General features: G+C 45.3%; 2 protein-coding genes and 2 non-coding genes across 4 annotated transcripts in view; all 4 read right to left on the reverse strand.

Moving 5' to 3' along the window:
* Nucleotides 1–8788: 8788 nt before the first annotated feature.
* HSPA8 (heat shock protein family A (Hsp70) member 8) lies at nt 8789–13483 on the reverse strand. Its single transcript, XM_003992478.4, has 9 exons — nt 13342–13483; nt 12392–12601; nt 11856–12061; nt 11463–11615; nt 10815–11370; nt 10393–10595; nt 9955–10153; nt 9516–9748; nt 8789–9209 (listed from the first exon to the last, which is right to left on the reverse strand). Exons 2-9 carry the CDS (start codon nt 12594–12596, stop codon nt 9024–9026), a joined length of 1941 nt encoding a protein of 646 aa, XP_003992527.1. The 5' UTR covers nt 12597–12601; nt 13342–13483; the 3' UTR covers nt 8789–9023.
* On the reverse strand, nt 10238–10323 carry LOC111556888. The gene has a single exon (XR_002736595.1). It is a non-coding gene; the product is annotated as a small nucleolar RNA SNORD14 (small nucleolar RNA).
* On the reverse strand, nt 10664–10751 carry LOC111556887. Its single transcript, XR_002736594.1, has one exon. It is a non-coding gene; the product is annotated as a small nucleolar RNA SNORD14 (small nucleolar RNA).
* A 2982-nt stretch (nt 13484–16465) lies between the features above and the next one.
* CLMP (CXADR like membrane protein) overlaps nt 16466–19447 on the reverse strand; it is a 101259-nt gene continuing 98277 nt past the window's right edge. The window contains 1 exon segment of the mRNA XM_023239212.2: nt 16466–19447. Coding sequence (XP_023094980.2) covers nt 19395–19447 — 53 coding nt within the window. The 3' untranslated portion in view covers nt 16466–19394.

Here is a 19447-nt window from a genome sequence, read left to right on the forward strand (position 1 = left end):
TATTATTCTCTTTTTATTTTTTTATTTATTTTTTTTTAAACTTTTTTTTTCAACATTTATTTATTTTTGGGACAGAGAGAGACAGAGCATGAATGGGGGAGGGGCAGAGAGAGAAGGAGACACAGAATCGGAAACAGGCTCCAGGCTCTGAGCCATCAGCCCAGAGCCCGACGCGGGGCTCGAACCCACGGACCGCGAGATCGTGACCTGGCTGAAGTCGGACGCTCAACCGACTGCGCCACCCAGGCGCCCCCCTTTTTATTTTAAAGAGTATTTATATATTTAAAAGTATTTTGAGAGGGAAACTTGGTTGAGGCTTTCACAGCTGGGGAAATATGGTATGCAAACCCCAGAGCTCCAATTCTGCCCCATGATTCCAAGAGAGGCAGGGTCGATAGGAGCGGCATATATGAAAACAAAGAAGCCACCATTCCGACCTCAGAGGCTCTCCCTATCCAGGGGGAAGCCAGCCAGGCTTGCAAAACATCTCCCAAATGTGTGAAAAAGGCTATACTAAAGGTGCAAAGCATACAGGGAATTCTGGGTGGGGAAGTCACCAGCCTCGCCTAGAATTCCAGAAAGAGAATATCTCATCTGGCTTTTGAAAAGTGAATAGATCACCAGGTAGAGAAGAAGAAAGAAGCCATTCTAAGCCCCCAAGTCCTGCTCGGAGGATGTGATTCTCTCTTGGCTCTACCAGTCTCCATTCTTTCTGGGAAGCCACATCTTACAACACTCCTTGCTACTTCCAGTCATTTCCTTTAAATGGGGAGACCTATGTTTACTTACGTTAGCCCTCTTCCTCCATCCTGGTCCCTGCAGACGGTTTTGTCCTGGATAGACTGCCATGCTCAACAAATTTACCCTTAATATAAGCATAATGCCCAAACCCACTCTGTTAAATCCAAAGTTGACATCACACTTAATGGTGGAATATTAAATGCTTTGTCCTAAGATCAGAAACAAAGCAAGGATGTCTTCTGTCAATGTCATTCTACTCAACATTTTACTGGAGTCCTAATCAAAGCAATAAGGAAAGAAATAGAAGTAAAAGGCATACAGACTGGAAAGGAAGAAATAAACCATCTTTCCTCACAGATAACATGATTGCTTCTGGCAAAAATAATCAAGAACTCCACAAAACCATTACCAGAATTAATAAGTGAATTTAGCAAGTCATACAATACACGGTTAATATTTTAGTTCAATTACATTCCTACAAAGTAGGAGTGATTAATTGGAAAATGAAATTTAAAAACAGTTCTGTTTTGGAGTACCTGGGTGGCTCAGTCGGTTAAGCGTCCGACTTCAGCTCAGGTCATGATCTCGTGGTTCGTGGGTTTGAACCCCGCATCGGACTCTGTGCTGACAGCTCAGAGCCTGGAGTCTGCTTCGGATTCGGTGTCTTCTTCTCTCTCTACCTCTCCCCCTGCTCGTGCTCTGTCTCTCAAAAATAAATAAATGTTAAAAAAAAAAAAAAAACAGTTCTGTTTACAGAATTTAAAAATGTAATAAGGAAAATCTAACAAAAGATGGCAACGTTCTTCATTCTAAAATTATAAAACACTGCTGACAGAAACTTAAAAAGACTTAAATAAATATCACACTTTGGGACTGGTGCTCAATATTGTTAAGAGGTCAACTTTACCCAACGTAATCTGTAGTGTCATTAAAATCCCAATTATAATTCAAGCTACATTTATGGTAGAAAATGAGTTTGTTATTAAAAATTTACATGAAAAAGCAAAAGATCTAGAAGGGTCAAAACAAAGTTGGGGGACTCACACATCCTACATGATTTTAAGACTAACCTAAAGCTATAGTAATCAGATTTAATCAGATACAAACTTAATCAAACCTCACTGTTCCAATTATCTATCACTGTGTAACAAAGCATCCTGAAACAGTGGCTTAAAACAGTAACAATCATTTACTTTGGTCATGAACCTGGGGATTGACTGGGCTCTGAGTAAAGATGGAGTCAGTTGATGGCCGGGGCTGGATCATATTCAAGCCTTTGTCACTCACGTGCTTGGGGTGCAGACCAGGACCGCTCAACAGCGGGGGCTCTTCTTCCTATGGGTCTTTCTACTCATGGGCCTCACGGGGCGGGGGGGGGGGGGGGGGGGGGGGCAGGACTTCCTGAGGAGTAGCTGAAGATTCCTACAGTGAGGGTCCCGGGAATCAGGTGACAGCCGCATGGATTTAACAATCTAGACTCGGAAGTTACCCTGAGTTACTTTCTCCGCTTTCTATCTGTTGGAAGCCAGTCCCCAAAGCCAGCCCATATCCACAGGAAGAGGAATTAGATTCCATACCCTCATGGCAAGGAATGTCAAAAAAAAGTTGCAAGAAAAAAAAAAATTGCAGACATGTTTTAGAGCCACCACATGGGGGCGCCTGGGTGGCTCAGTCGGTTGAGCGTCAGACTTCGGCTCAGGGCATGATCTCTCAGTCTGTGAGTTCGAGCCCCGCGTTGGGCTGTGTGCTGACAGCTCAGAGCCCGGAGCCTGTTTCAGATTCTGTGTCTCCCTCTCTCTGACCCTCCCCCGTTCATGCTCTGTCTCTCTCTGTCTCAAAAATAAATAAACGTTAAAAAAAAATTTTTTTTAATAAAAAATAAAAAATAAAAATAAATAAATAAAGCCACCGCATGAACCAAACAAGTGAGGAACCTGAAATAAAACTCACTTTGGGCCTAAAGAAAAGCATGGTAGAAACAAGAAAGCTTCTGATTAAATGGGAAATGCCACCTAAGACTCAGAGCTTTCCTGAGACTTCTATGGGATTAATCAGCAATGGCAAGTGGGTAAAGCCAAGAAAGCAGACTGGGGGTTGGGGGCACTCTTCCCCACCTCATACAAAGTGCTGACCTTACTCACCTAGGGGAGGTCCCCAAAATTTCACGTGCCTTCTGTCTTTCACAGCCAATCCTTTTATTTATTTATTGAGTTTATTTGTTTATTTTTAGAGAGGTGGGTAGGGGCAGAGAAAGGCAGGGGGAGACAGAGAGAATCCCAAGCAGGCTCCACACAGTCAGTGCAGAGCCCAACGCGTAGCTCGAACCCACAAACCATGAGATCATGACCTGAGCCGAAATCAAGAGTCAGAGGCTTCACTGACTGAGCCACCCAGGCAACCCACTTCCGGGCCTTTTAAACATGCTGTTCCCACTGATTGGTATGCCCTTCCTCCTTCCTCTATCTCCTAGTCCTTTTTAGGTTTAGTGTAGCATTTGCCCCTCCGGGAAGCCCTCGTTAACCCCCAAGCCTGGGTCAAGGCCCCTTCCGTGGGGTCCCATAATTCCCTGTACTTCGCCCTTTCTCAAGGCCCATTAGTGTCTTGCTGCCTGTTTGGTTATTGGTCCCTTTACCGCAGTTGAAGCTCCCTGAGGGCACAAGGCACGATTTTGTACACCTTCGTATTCACAGCACCCCTGGTAAGAAAGACTCCCGACTTTCAGGGAGGGTGTGGCAGATTTCTGAGCTACAACAGGACTCAAAGCCACACAAGGAGGCGGTTGTGGGATCTCTCGCTTTATCCCAAGGTACGATTCATCACCTCCCTGCACAGGCAAACTAGAAGCGGGCAGAGCAGATCTAACAGCACGATTAGCCAGTCCCTTGGTGTGAACAGCCAACACTACGATCTGCTCAACCGTGGCCTCCCCTCCAGCCTCCCCAAATCGGCCAACTCCCCTTCGCAGCTCCTCTCCGAGGGCAGATCGACCTGCTTCCCGCTAAAACCACAGACGCGATAATAGGAGGGAAAAAAAAAGGGTCGAGGTTGGGGGGGGGGGCACAATTGGTGGCAAGGACACGAGCATAGATTAATGATGCAGACCTCGCCCTGGCCGCCCCGGCCTGGGCTGGGGAAAGTTCATAGTTGATACCCATTAAAGGGCTTAATGAAATAATTATAATTCGCACCCCAGAGCATCAAAGAAATCAATACGGGGGAACTCTGGAGCACTCTGGGGGTGGCACCTCCCTGGCTTCGCAGTGCAGCGCAGCAGGCAGAGCTGGTGGAAGTAAATGCAGTCCACATGGAAGCTGCATTAAAAGAGGGCAGTAATAGATTAAAAGCTGCCGGGATCCTGGCGACAGTCGTCGATATCCTTTATTCCCTACCTCGCTCCAATTCTGCCCCCTCCAGGCACTATTAGCCCAAATCAATGGGCTGTCAATTGACATCACCAGCTCCAGCATTAATGCGAGCTCACAAAAGCAGCCCGGCCCTATATTATCACTTCTCTCGCTTCCAAATTACCACATAATGCAGGCCACCGGCAGCCTGTGACATGTTAACACTACACACGATTTGTGCGGATTGGACTAAACGTTTCACAGCTAAAGATTTCATCAGAATCTTGATGACAGAAATAAACTGCTGCCCACGGGGGAAATCGCTGAGCAAGAATAGAATTAGGCATTGTTTGGGAATCCGCAGGGATGATGGGCTGGTAAAGGGATTCGAACCCACGACCTGTGAGATCATGACCTGAGCTGAAGTTCGGAGGCTTAACCGATGAACCATCCGGGCACCCCTAAATATATTTTAAAGATCTTCTGGATACCAGTCCTTTATTAGATATATGGTTTGCAAATACTGTCTCCAATTCTGTGGGCTTTTTTCACTTCCTTGATGGTATCCTTTATGGAAGTTAATTTTCAGGAAGTCTTTTTGTGGCTTGTGCTTTTGGGGTCCTATCTAAGAAAACCTTGCCTAACCCAAGCCAAGATTTGGAGCTCTGGGGCCGGCTGCATCCTCTGAATGCCCTGATCTGTGGCCCAGCTCCTTAGAATAGGCCCTATTCCCTCCAAGTTGTGCTGTCTGTCCTCTCACATGGCAAAGACTAGTTGTGCCTCCTCTGCTCACCCAGCCCACCCCCACATACTGCCCCAACTGCAGGGCAACCTAAAGACGTCAGGGGGTCCATTAGGCCAAAGGTTCCGACAGTCCTGTTGCCGCCAACTTTCATTTGGCTAGACCTATTCCAGGCTTGACTGATCATTTCCTCCTCTCACCAACTCTAATCCTGGCTCCCAAATTCCGCAAGGAGCCGATCTGTCAGGGGCCTGAGCTCAGCCAGCCAGCCAGCCAGCCACTCACCACTCCAAGACCCATGACCGTGACCACACCCTCAGAAAGCTCAAAGGGAGTACATTCTACCACCAACCCGCTGGGTGCCTGTTCTACTCCTTTTTCTTTCACTTGTGCCAAACACTAGAAATATAGGAATGTGTGAATACTCTTGCATTCTTGGGTTTGAGTCTGGGGGTAGGTGGGAATTCAAGCATTTCATACAAATAGGATTCTCGGGAGAAGTTCAAAATAACACAGGGGCTTAAACTAGGGACAGTGTATCCACTAAGACTACTCTAACCACAGAGATTTAACCCTTTTTCTCCTCCATGGTTTGTTCTTTTTGTTTTGTTTTGTTTTGTTTTTGAGAGAAAGTGGGGGAAGGGCAGAGAGGCAGAGAATCCCAAGCAGGTTCTGCCAGCACTGAGCCTGATGCGGGGCCCGATCTCAAGAACTTGAGATCCTGACCCGAGCAGAAATCAAAGAGTCAAACACTTTCCCGATGGAGCCACCCAGGCGCCCCTCCCTCCCAAGTTTCAAAGTTCTAGATCTAACCACCACCTCCAAACCCCAAGCACTCAGAGACCTCTACTCAAAGCTATAACCCCAACCAGGAAATGCTTTACCTAGAACACGAATGTGAATACACGGGGCTTTCTTCCTCAGCACTTGCTATGCTTCGGGTTAGGCAAAACCTGTACTTTCCTCAGCTACCCTTTGCAGTTGCTTTCTAAATAGCTACTGCCACCTAGTGGGAAAAGAGGCCCTTACACCCATATGCAGACCCCACGCCGCCAATGAAAATTCTGAACTTTTTTCCTATTTATGTTCCACCATCACTCCACGCTACCTTACCAGAATCCCAAAAGGCTGTTTTTCCTATGAAAGTAGAGGACCTGGAAAATTATATGTACTCCATAAATATCGTTTGAGCAAAGGATTGTTTGCAAGTATTACCACGCTATTTTGTACTATGTTTTAAGTATATAAATATTAACGCTGTTGAAAGTAAATGTCTTGCTGTGGCTTTACAGATAAAAACTATGCCCTTAGTAGTTTAACAATTACTGTTGACGAAAAACTTAAGCTATTGCCAAATACATTTAGCTGAAACCAACACTCTTAAAAAGGTGGAGATGGGAGGAACAGTGCATTTTTTGCTCCCTCTCCCCAGTCCAGTGGGATCCTGTGCAAAATTTAGGAACCAGCCATCAAGCACCATGATGTTACCGCTTATAACCACAACCCCAAATCACCATTAGTAAAATTGCCTTTGCTACCCTATATAGATGTATATACAGCTGACCATCCACCCATCCTTCCCCTAGAAGGTTGTTTAAAAAAAGTAGAAAAAGTGGAAGCTACCTGTTAACTCTAAACTGAATGTAAGTGGTAAACACTACTGTTCCTTCCTTAGGGTCACCTCCTCTCCATCTTCTAAGCATTCTTCTTGCCAGAGTTTTCCTGCAAGCATGCCATTTTATACTGTTACTTCGGAGTTACCAATTTATCTTCAGTCATTCTCCCCTGCTATCCTATAGACACATAAGGCTGAAACACATCTTTACCAGGTTTTGTATCTATAACCACAAACCAGGTTTCTCTCACAGCAGGAACCTAATTAATCACAAAAACAAAAGTTGATTTGAATCACTGTGCTTCTCAAACGCCCAGACTGCTGACTGCCGCTTGTGAAAGACGGATCTCCAACTGAATACCCAAAGCATTGGGGGGGGGGAAAAAACGCTGACCATGAACTCAAACAAATGCTCAGATGAGGGCGCCTGGGTGCTCAGTCGGTTGAGCATCTGACTTCGGCGATCTCACAGTCTGTGGGTTCAGGCCGTGTCAGGCTCTGTGCTGCCGACAGCTCGGAGCTTGGAGCCTGGAGTCGGCTTCAGATTCTGTCACCCTCTCTCTGCCCCTCCCCCGCTCATGCTGTCAAAAATAAAAAGAATTTTTTCAAAAAATGCTCAGATGAATATTGGGACCAAGTTACTAAGTACACAATTGCATGTGTTTTGAGGACCAAGATTATGAAACTCCTTTAAGAAAATATTCTTTCCAGTATGAATCCCAGATGCTCTCTGTTGAAAGGAGCCAGAGTTTCAGAATTCACCATGGTAATGAAGGAGCAAAAAATACAGGTTTCGGAATAAAGCCGATCATTATTTGAATATTTCGATCTGCTCTCCTAGCGTGCAATTTGAAATCAATGCAACTCAATCTGTGTCAACTGTAAACACCACCTTATGCGGATTAGTTTTGATTCTAGCAGAGTTAATTTCCACCTTCTTGACAAAGCCCCATTATTTGCCCTAGCACAGGTATGGCTTCTCCCATTTGCATAAAGGGACTGCCACCACTTTTCAATCTGTTTGTTCTGATTATACTACTGTTCCTTTCTGCGATCTCAAGTCAGAGTTTTGTTCCAGTTCAAACAATGCAGTAACAAAAAGGGACTAAAACAAGTCAGATTAAGAAACCAAATTATATAAATACTCCACCCTGGGCCTTTCCCAAGGATCATGCATTGCTTTCAAATTTTGGATAAGCTAAGGGAAAATAAATATAAATCTTATATGGTACCCCAAGTCTCCTGTAGACTCCAAGCACTACATGGGCATGGCCATAAATCACTATGTAGTGAAGTCCATGTAGAAATAACCTCGCTTAGAGAAAAACTGAGGACTTCTAAACATCTTCACTATACTCACTGAACTAAACAAAGATCATTCTGCAACTACCACTGAAATCCTACATTAACTGTTGTACCAGGGGTCACCCAGGAACCAACAATTCTATAAAGGCAGGAAAAGATTCCAAGCAGATCTTGAAGTTGGACTGTTCCACTGGGAGCATTAAGACCTCGCCAACACACAGAAGGGTTTCTCCTAAACTGACCACCAGATGGCAGGTATGTCACCAGGCACCGTGGGTAACAATCCCTTTACCTGTTTCCTTACTTGAGGGTTCTCGGGACAGAGCTATACATTGCACACAAGGACATTTTGGGACTGAAATTTCGTGGCAGCACTTTTTGTGTAGCCCAACACCTTGGCTAACATTCCTCAAGAACCAAGGCCACGAATGTACAGCTTTGCTCCAAAACCAGGATCACATAAAGGCAATCCAGTTAAGTGGAAATGTAGCAATGTTTGTTCAGCTAAGTCCCTGAAGGTTAATCGGTGTTTAGATATTAAAGTCAGAACTAGATGCTCATGGTTTGATTCTATGGGTAAATAAACCCTACCTTCCTCAAGCTCCATTGCCACCCCCTTCAAGTTCCCACCCGGCCAAGTTGAGAAAAAGGAACAGAACTGTTATCAAACGTGCTGGCGCAGGGCTTTACAGTTCCACACGTGGGTCAGTTTCACATGCTTAATGCTACTTCCATGGACTGGCTATTTCACTGTTCAAACTGACCATCCAAGCACAAAAACCCCTTCTGATAGTTTTAATACTTCCTTCCCATCAACAGTTCTCCCAACACTGAAAAACCTGCAAATTCAAAGTTCACTTTACTATTCATCTCAAACCCCAAATACAACATTAACATGAATTCATTAACCCGAGGCCTCTTTTGAAAGATAACTACCCAAATACTATTTTGTGATTTGCAGTTAGCCAAAATAAATATCCATCCAGCCCCAAACCAAAGATGCCTGCTGCCCTTGTATAGACTCAAGACAATCATATATGGTGCCAATTTTAAATACAGTTTTATTTAAGACATTGCATTTTCCACTTAACAATACAGTGCTTATAAAGTGCAATGTTGTATTTACTTTCCTTGTGCACATATTCCATATTCAAGTATCAAGAATGCCCAGTTTATTAACTATAGCAGCTCAACTTCACTGCCATGGAATTTGCTACAAATTTGGGTCCTTCAAATGTTTTGTGTGGAACAATGCTAGACCTATTCTCAGGTTGGCTTAATCAACCTCTTCAATGGTGGGCCCAGAGGAGGCACCACCAGAGGGGGGAGCTCCACCACCAGGGAAGCCTCCAGGCATTCCTCCAGGCATGCCTCCTGCACTCTGGTACAGCTTCGTAATGATGGGATTGCAGACCTTCTCCAGCTCTTTCTGCTGATGTTCGAATTCTTCTTTTTCTGCAGTCTGAAGAAGAAAAAACAAGATTCTTTACTACAGGTTCCTCAAAGGAGGAAACTTCCTACACCAAGTCAACCTGATGTTCCTAAAATGCAAAAACCTACCACCACATAGGAGTCTTAATTACCAACGAACTCTTGGGTCACTCAGACATCCAAGGAAGGAATCTAAGTTGCCAACATCTGAAGTTCTGGTGGAAACCGCGAATGTATGGACCATTCATCATTGTGACCGATTTGTATTGTAAAATCCCATCTAACCTTGCTGAAACCCCATACCCTCTCCACTCTCAATTTATTAGAAATTACAAACCTGGTTCTTATCCAGCCAGTTGATGATCTCATTACACTTGTCCAGAATCTTCTGTTTGTCCTCATCGTTGATTTTACCCTGAAGCTTTTCATCTTCAACAGTTGCTTTCATGTTGAACGCATAAGATTCAAGGGAATTCTTGGAGGACACCTTGTCTCGCTGCTTCTCATCTTCAGCTTTGTACTTCTCAGCTTCCTGGACCATGCGCTCAATGTCTTCCTTGCTCAAGCGACCTGTGGAAGTTAACTGTCTTTTAGACGGGACTTTTGACATTGAACCTTCAGTTATCCTGCCAACCTTAACCGTTAATGCTCCAAAGCCCATTAGAAGCGAGCCCTTGGGTTCAATGCCCTTAGACAGATTTTATAACATCTATGGTCCCTATGACCCCAGACCAGATCTTTTAAGACAAAGGAAAAAGTGCCAAAGTTGGGCCTACCTTTGTCGTTTGTGATGGTGATCTTATTCTCTTTTCCTGTGCTCTTATCCACAGCAGAGACATTGAGAATGCCATTAGCATCAATATCAAAGGTGACCTCAATCTGAGGAACGCCACGGGGGGCAGGAGGTATGCCTGTGAGTTCAAACTTGCCCAGTAGGTTGTTATCCTTGGTCATGGCACGCTCACCTTCATAAACCTTGGTAGGAAATGAGAATTACTAAGGAGTTGCAAGCATCACAGCATACCAGTTTACAGACGTTCAGGTCAACCAGGAAAGACCTCGCTCAGACATCCAAGGAAGGAATTGGCCAACACAAGGCTTCTGGTGGAAACTACGAATGGTTTTGGAATCGATCATCATAGCAGGACAAGTCTTCCCAAAATCTCATAGGACCTGAAGCATAACTGAATCGCTACCAATACAGTAAAACATACCTGAATGAGCACACCAGGCTGGTTGTCAGAGTAGGTAGTGAAGGTTTGGGTCTGTTTGGTAGGAATGGTAGTATTGCGCTTGATGAGAACAGTCATGACTCCACCGGCGGTTTCAATGCCGAGAGAAAGGGGAGTGACATCCAACAGCAGCAAATCTTGAACATTTTCGGATTTGTCTCCAGAAAGGATGGCTGCCTGCACAGCTAAAACAAAAACATTTAGTTAAAAATAAAATAAAATAAAAACAACCTCGTTACCTAGCAAACGTCTATCGCTCAGACATCCAAGGAAGTTAGACCATCATCAGCTTAAGCTTTTGGTGGAAACTACGAATGTTTAAGAATCACTCATCATAGCGAGTCAGCGTGGGGCTTTCAAGACCACCTGTTAGAACCATTTAATTCGAATAGTGGGATTATTACCTGCACCATAAGCGACAGCCTCATCAGGATTGATGCTCTTATTCAGTTCCTTCCCGTTGAAAAAGTCTTGTAGAAGTTTCTGAATCTTGGGGATACGCGTAGAGCCACCCACCAAGACAATATCGTGGATCTGAGACTTGTCTAGCTTGGCATCCCGAAGGGCTTTCTCTACAGGGTCCAGCGTGCCACGGAACAGGTCAGCGTTTAATTCTTCAAACCGGGCACGAGTAATAGAGGTATAGAAGTCGATTCCTTCATACAGAGAATCAATCTCAATACTGGCCTGGGTGCTGGAAGAAAGCGTACGCTTGGCGCGCTCGCAAGCGGTACGGAGGCGACGGACTGCTCTCTTGTTCTCGCTGATGTCCTTCTTGTGTTTGCGCTTGAACTCCGCAATAAAATGGTTTACCATTCGGTTGTCAAAGTCTTCTCCACCTAAGTGGGTGTCTCCAGCAGTAGATTTGACCTCAAAGATCCCGTCTTCAATAGTGAGGATTGACACATCAAAAGTGCCACCTCCCAAGTCAAAGATCAGCACATTCCTCTCGGCTCCAACCTGCAATTAGAATACAAGGTGATTACTCATCCAAATCTCCAATGGCTCAAGTCAGTCGTTAAATGAATCCCAGCTCCACAAAGAATACGTACCTTTTTGTCTAAGCCATAAGCGATAGCAGCAGCTGTTGGCTCATTGATGATTCGCAGTACATTAAGACCAGCAATAGTTCCAGCATCTTTGGTAGCCTGACGCTGAGAATCGTTAAAATAGGCAGGTACTGTGACTACAGCATTAGTAACAGTCTAGAGATATAGAAAAAACAAAACCGTGTTAGAGATCAGTTCATACATCTGGCAATACTCCCATCTCCGTCTACTTCTGTGTGTACCGAAGATAGCAATCACATGCTTTCTAAAGATAAGGCAGTCAGATTACTAATGTGTATCCTTCAATCAAAACCCCATGCATGAATTCATCAGGGAATCTAGTGCATAATGCTCAACTTCCAGCCACGTGGTCTCTAGGATTAGCAGGCTACTCACCTTCCCAAGGTAAGCCTCTGCGATTTCCTTCATCTTTGTCAAAACCATAGAAGATACCTCCTCTGGATAGAAACTTTTGGTCTCTCCCTTGTATTCTACTTGGACCTTGGGCCTGCCAGCATCATTCACCACCATGAAGGGCCAATGCTTCATATCAGATTGGACAACAGCGTCGTCGAATCTACGTCCAATCAGGCGTTTGGCATCTGTAAAAGTTTATCAGGTCAAGTGTTACATTGCATCTACCAAGTAAGAACCCTAGTACACCATTACTGAAATGTGAAGATCAGAGACCTAGCAACCGAACTCCAGATTAGTCAAATGGACTCAAGTTCTCTGGCAGAATTGCTCAGATTTCCTCATCTGATACCCTATTTTTAGCATTTAAGAGTACAAAATTACCAGGTAAATTCTTAAAAAAGCTTTTCCTATTTTCAAAACTTGCATGGCTACCTTACATTGATAAACTTTGAACTTTCTCATTCAGTCTACACCACTTAAAACTCAAGGCATGTTGCTCAAAATTAACAGCTTACCAAAAACTGTGTTGGTGGGGTTCATTGCAACTTGATTCTTTGCAGCATCACCGATCAATCGTTCGGTGTCAGTAAAGGCGACATAACTTGGAGTGGTTCGGTTTCCCTGATCGTTGGCAATTATTTCCACTTTCCCGTGCTGGAAAACACCCACACAGGAGTAGGTGGTGCCAAGATCAATGCCAACTGCAGGTCCCTTAGACATAGTTGCTGGAAGAAAAAAAGGCCCAGGGTTTGGAAAAAAAACAAAAACAAAAAAACACCAGCACTTGGAAACGCTTCCTGCCCCTAAAGCTATCAGGTATGGACACTTTGGTAAGAAGATTACACTCAGCACCTCCCCCCAGAAACACTGCCCTTGTCGGAGGAAACCACGCGGGAGGGCCAGAGCGAAAAATGCTGCAATCGGGGTGTTACCGTGCCAACCGCGGGCGAGCCCGGCCCTGAATCAAGCACCTGCCCGGAGGGTCTGCGACAGGAGCACGTGGCCTCGACTCAGCGCAACCTTCTCCAACCCCACCCCCCCACCCCATGCTCCGGAGCCAACACAATACGGCCTGCGTGGCGTGCTCAGAAGCCCCCTCCCCCCACGTTGGGCCCGTGCCAAAAGCGGCTTCCTCTTTTTGAGAGCCTAGGGCAGGGTCCGCTCCAGGGGGCCGGCTGGACTTCCCGTGCCCCGCAAACGGATGCGGCCCACGCCCAGCCCTCCCCGCGGGCACCGCCCTGACCCCGCGGCGACCATCACGGCCTGCAGCCCACGTCCCGCTTGCCCGCAAGGCCGGGTCCGCCGCCTCCCCGTAAGGAGCGCGCCCCAGGCGGGCAGGGGCCTGGGGGGCCCCCCACCTACAAGAAAATGATCAGAAGCCTCTGGGCCCCTGCAATCCCGACCAGCCCGGTGGTAGGTTGCACGTTTCTTAGAAACTCCCAAAAGCTCAGAAGACAGGCCTTACCTTCAATATGGGCCCGGCCCCGCTTGCCAAAGAAACAGCTACCCGGAGAGCTAACGCCGCGTTGAATGAGGCCGGTTTCCGCCCGCCACCCTGTCTCTTATACCCTGCCTCAGAACCTTCCAGAAGGGGCCCACCCCTGCCGGCTGCCCATCATGACTTCCTCGACCAATGGGCACGCGGCCATCTCTGTGAGCCCCAATGACTAAGCCGGCTCTACCCTCGGGCCTCGCCCACTCCCGCCCCCATCCCACCCCACCTCGCGATGACGCACTCACCGCAGCGTTCTGGAACTTTCATTCTCGCCCCCGCTCTCCGAACGGCCCCGGGGAAAGGGAGGGTGGAGCCGTGAGAGCCCGCGCGCGGGAGTCCTCAGTCACCCCAGGCGCGGGGGGCCGGGCCGGGGAAGGGGGGGGGGGGGTGCATCCGCTTCTGCGCATGCGCTCCCCGTCAGCGCGGGCGGGAGCGGACGGAAGGAGGTGGAGGAAGAGGGGCGGGCAATTTTGGAACCAGCCAATGACAGCAGCACTAGCCGCAGTCTGGATCGACGTGCAACCGGAGGAAGACGGGCGCAGGGCCTGAAGGGAGGGGTCCGGACCCGGCAGCCCGGGAGCGAAGACGGAAGTGGAGCGAGGACAAAATGGCCGCGAAGGTTGTTGCGCCCCTCCCCCCCCCTCCGTCCTCGTTCTGTTTTCCCCACCCCCCACTTCGGCGTTGTAGAGGCTCATTTAGGCCCTCCCGGATTCCACGTTCCTATGTTTCGTGTCTAGGGTGCCTTTGAGCTAAGTCGGCCTTCTAGGAACCGGGAGGAATGTTCCCACCCCTGAGCGCTACTAGGGTGTCTTGCCCAGGGACACACAGATCTGTGACTGGAGGGAGCCGCCTGGCCCCACTTGGGTGTAGGAAGAGACAGGTTAGCCAGGCCAAGCCTCCAGAACCCTCAGTCACCGTGGCACCTGGAGGCCGGCAGCCCTCGAGGCCGAGGTTGGAGGGGCTCCGGCTTTTCAGAGCCTTTAAGGCCGGATGCTGTGCCTGGACCCTCGACAAAATAAGTGGCCAAAGCCGCTAACCTGACCCCAGACAACTCCGCCACTCCCCACCTCCCGCCAAGAACAGGTTTGGCGTCTCGGCTCTGCCTCTGCATTTGCCCAAGTCCCTCGCAGTTATTTGTGAAAAAGAAAAGCTTAGCCAGATTTTTCCGTGGAGGAGAATCAGGCATTAGGAACCTGGGTTCCGGTAGCCCCGTGTCCTTGATTTAGACTCTCGGAGCTGCTTTTATTTTCAGTAACATGATGTAATGTCTTTCCTGCCTTGACTTATAAAAAACTAAGCGACAGATCGTTCAGAGGCATCTTGAAAACATTACTAATCGAGTCCACGAAACAGTACTACTTAGAATTAAATTGTGGTGCATGGTGGCAGGTATTTAGGCCTTGTCATTCTAAGAGCCTTTCTCAGTACCTGGAAATGTTTTCCAGTGTGTTCTTTCAAACAGGCAGGGCAGCTGATACTCTTATTTGATAGATAAAGGGGCAGATAGATGAAAAGATTTTTTTAACACTATCTAACACAGTGGTGTGGCCGGAATTAGAGAGACCTTCCAGACAGTGCCTCCAGAAAGGGTGTCACAAGAGTGAGGACACCTTGTCCTTGTCAAAGCCAGTAAAGCCTACAGACGGATTCAAACATACGAAGGAGACATTTTCTTTTCACATTTGCTTTTTCCGGGGCAATGTTGGCTTGAGTATGTGGAGGTATATACTTAATTTCTTCCCACCTCCCCAAATATTAACTTTATATGGTGTTTTCGCAGCATATAAAGTGCTTTCATTTGTTATATCATTCAATCATCAAAACAGTTTTCTGAGATATACATCCGGTATGAGGAGAAAAATGAGGTTCAGAGATGTTACTTGTGGAAGGATTAACAGCTAGCTGAGCTCAAATGGAACTTAGCTCTTTGGATTCCATAATCTTTGGTCTGTGTTTTTGTTTTTTTTTATTTTTTTAGTGTTTATTTATTATTCAGAGACGGAGCGTGAGTGGGGAGGGGCAGAGAGAGAGGGAGACACAGAATCGGAAACAGGCTCCAGGCTCTGAGCTGTCAGCACAGAGCCTGAGGAGGGGCTCGAACTCACAAACCGCAGGATGGTGAGCTGAGACGAAGTCGGAGGCTTAATGGACTGAGCCACCCAGGTGCCCCTGGTCTGTTTTTCAGTTACACTACAGTGTAATTTTCTTTCTAGAAACACCTATAACTTCAACTCCAGAAAGTGGAAGATGTGTGCTGTGGGAGGCTCCTTTCAATTTTCTTTGGTATCTACAGTCTTCTCCCACTCAACCTATCAAGGACAGTCTCTGAACTATGCCCTACATATCACAGTTTTTAACTAACCTCTGAACTACCCACATTTTAACTACTGAACCATTGGAAAATGGAACAAGGGCCAAACCACCTAACAGCAGTGATTAAAGTAGAGTAGATAACCAGTTTCCAGTCATTCAAAAGTACATTGTAGGACTTGAACTATGCTCTTATTACATAGAATGATTCAGAGTTTGTGGATTTAAAGGTCAATAAGATGACTGTCCTGTCTCCACCTCTTTAAATGCACAAGGTTTCAAACACATTCAGGATGGAAAATTAAAGTTTGGGGGCATAGGAACTGCAGTGAAGAAGTCTGAGGGCTTGGGTTTCTGACTGGGGAATGGAGCCCTTAACATATCTGAGCCTGTCACATGTTCTAAGTGCTCTGTGTGTATCACCTCCTCTAATTCTGTGAACTTTGTTTCAGATTCATTTGAATCTCTTGTATTTACTTCTTTTGAGATTTATTTGAACCCCCAAGTGTGGAGTTCTGTTGGCACTTGACCTTGGCATAAAATATTTGCTTAAGAAATACTATTTATTTTGGTAAAGTCTTTTAGAGCAGGAACTCTGCCATAACTTGGTATCTCCAGTACTGCTTAGCATCTTGCCTTGTGAGAAAATAGTACTTGGTAGATTTGGGACTGAAATCAATAAATAATAGATCTTATGTAGGCTGAGTTCTTCCATTCCTCTCTTGTCAGCAAGCTAATGAACAAATTTCCAGTGCAGGTTATACGAGCTTCACCTTCTACAGTATCACCTTTACTTATTTATTTTTTAATTGCTGATACAGATGCATCTGTAATAAATATTTGGTTTTTGTGATCAAATACAGTCTCAATTACAAGGCAACTTAGAAGTTAAAATATGAACAGTTTAACACCAGAAATGAAGCAAAATTCTCCATCTTTTTGCATGAGCCATTCGGAAAATATTTTTACACAGTGTAACAGCAAGGGCATCAACTTCATTATTTTCCAAATTTCAGTTTGGTTTATATGTTTTATTGAAATGGTTATTCTCTAAACATTCACACCATTCCATCGTTATCTTCTTCCACAAACATTTTTTCCTTCTACCTTTTAGTTATTTTACCATTTTGTTTGTTTCCCATTAAAGGATCAAATGTATTTGACTTGCAGTGTTAATGGAAATATGGCTTGAAACCTGTAGTGTCTCAAAACTGTATCTTAAGCCCAGAATTTGCCATGTCTGAACCCAAAAGCCAGACTCCAAGAGAAGTGCACTATCATTGCTAAGACTTGAACATCTTATCTCAGAATTTTCAATTGCTTAGAATTTCTCAGATTTTAGGTAGTTATCTGTGATTTTTTTTTTTTGTAGATTTCCACTATGAATAGATTTCCAAAATAATCTGGATATCCAACTGGTATTTGTCTTTTAATAACTAACAGGCTTAAATAATCTAAATCTCCATATCATGCAAAGGGGACCGATTCCTGCTTTCAGAGGCATAGGCAGGAAACCTTAGGTTCAAAGGTAGAAATAATGATAAGAACAAATTGCTTGTGATGGTACAGCCACAGCCTCCGTAGTGTACTTGTTTGGCTCAGGTACTGTAGAAATAAGAATTCTCAGAATCACATAGCAGAAGTGATATGTTATCACACTACCAGAAGAATAAAAAAGTAGAGTAAGGAAGGGAGTTAATATCTTACAATGAGGCAGTGTTAGTATAAGAAGCATTCCAAATATGCCAGCCTTCTTAAATTAATAGACATTCTTTACATTACTTCCTCAATGTCTCCTATTTCCCACCTTTTTTTTAAGAGGAAGATAACACTCAGATTACAATTTTCACCCAGGGATCAACCCCAGTTTCTTAAAGAACCTTAGAAGGAAATGCATTTGCAATATCCGAGGGCTCTATTGTGAGAAACACAGACGTGAAAAAACAGAGAAATGGGGCAAAAATCTCAGATCCACCATTTCTCTTTAAGCATCTGATTCCCATTTTAGAAACCATGCTGTCATCTCCAAATTCCGCATGATTTTTTTCTTCCCTGCAACCTGCTGCCCTTTTAATAATAAATATTTTGCAATACCAACGGTGATCTGGTGACATCTGCACTGGGGTCCTTGCAGGGCGGTTTCAGGTCTCCCATTCTTGCCACATGATCAGACTAACAGAATAGTTGGTCCGTTTTGATTAACAGAGCAGTCAAAAGGATTAAAAAGGCAAGTTCTTGTATTGGAGGCTGCCGCTTCCTTTTCATTTTTCACACACCTTTTTTTTTCCCCCATGGATCAACCCTTCTGATGGTTATCCTGGTGAATCATTTCTGTTGTTTCCAGGAGGGTAATAGTTCAAATGTTAGCAGTCACTAATCCAGCCCTGTCCTGCCACCCACTAGTTATCCTCACCAGCTCTTCCTTAAATATAATTCCCTTTCCTTCCAGCCCACACCTGGACTTCCTCAGAGGCTAGGCTGGGAAATTACCGAAATTCTGTGTCACCCTCTCAGGAGAGAATGGTAATGATGTACTTGCAATGCCATTATGAAACGGTAATCCTTGATCTTTTTGATAATTTAAGGCTTAGAATTATCAAAAGTCCCAGGTTCACGTCCTTGTCCTAAAATGAAAAGAAATGGAGGAAGCTCCAAGTTTGGTATAATAGTAAACTTCTTTATACCGCTCCTTGACATGTTCCGGAATATGAAGAGAAAACCGACCTAAGCTCCCTTTCTAGTCACAGTCAGTCTTGAAATTCTGATTTCATATGTTCTCAGAAGACAATGCAAGGATATGTCAGATGATCTTTCAGCATCTCTGAAAGAGCTCTTTTTCTGAGAACATTGTCAAATGACACATAGTGAATGTTTTCTTGCTCCAGAGATATCCAGCAGGAAAGTCCTTAGAGACATCAGATTTGAGGGAAAGTCCACAATTGTTCCAGTATAGATATCTGTCAGTGACCCTCTGAGCATGATTAAGGTGGAAAGTTTTTTGCAGTCCCTGGTCACACGTTTTGGATTCCTCTCTTAGTTCTCTTACTGTTCACTAGAAGTAGGGAGATTAGTAGTGGATAGAGTGGGAAAACTGGCACCGCCCGCTAGTTCGGTGCCTTGTGAAATTAACATCCAAACCTTATGGTAAGTGAAGTCAGGTCAGAAGAAATGTTACTTCCTTCTTTGAAATTTCTCAGAAGTGATATGCCCAGTACCTGGTGCCGCTAGGTGTAATATAAGGCTGTGGGTTCCCCTTGACTCTGAATAATCACAATAATCCAGTAGATTTGCAGAAATGCATAGAAAATTTATGAACACCACCTCATTTCCCCTTGACTATGGTGAATCAAAGTATTGATACAAAACATTTCCGGTGAGAAGTTTTAAGTGTGTTCAGTTCCCCTTTCCCCAACTTTTCCCACCACAGGTCCTGGCCAACAAACACACGGAGTTGGACCCCCGCTTTTCCCCACTCTGGTCTCAAGGCACCACGAGATGCCTTTTTGGAGATGAACAGTTTACATCCTTTTTCTTGTTCGGTGTCCTAGAAAGAAAGCGCTCATTTCGATCCATTCCACGCAATGCTCACCGCTACTTAAATGACCGGTCATCTGGTTCCAGGGGGTTGTGTGGCTGGTGACTGAGCTTCAATGACTAGAAGAGTCCTAAGATCCTGACTCCTAGGAAAGCACGGGAGTCAAGTCCACTCTAATTCAGACGGTTTGCAAGGCTCTGCTCTGGCTGGGGATCATGCCGGGTGTGGTTC

Source organism: Felis catus, chromosome D1, assembly GCF_018350175.1.
Source record: "Felis catus isolate Fca126 chromosome D1, F.catus_Fca126_mat1.0, whole genome shotgun sequence".
NCBI classification, from domain to species: domain Eukaryota; kingdom Metazoa; phylum Chordata; class Mammalia; order Carnivora; family Felidae; genus Felis; species Felis catus.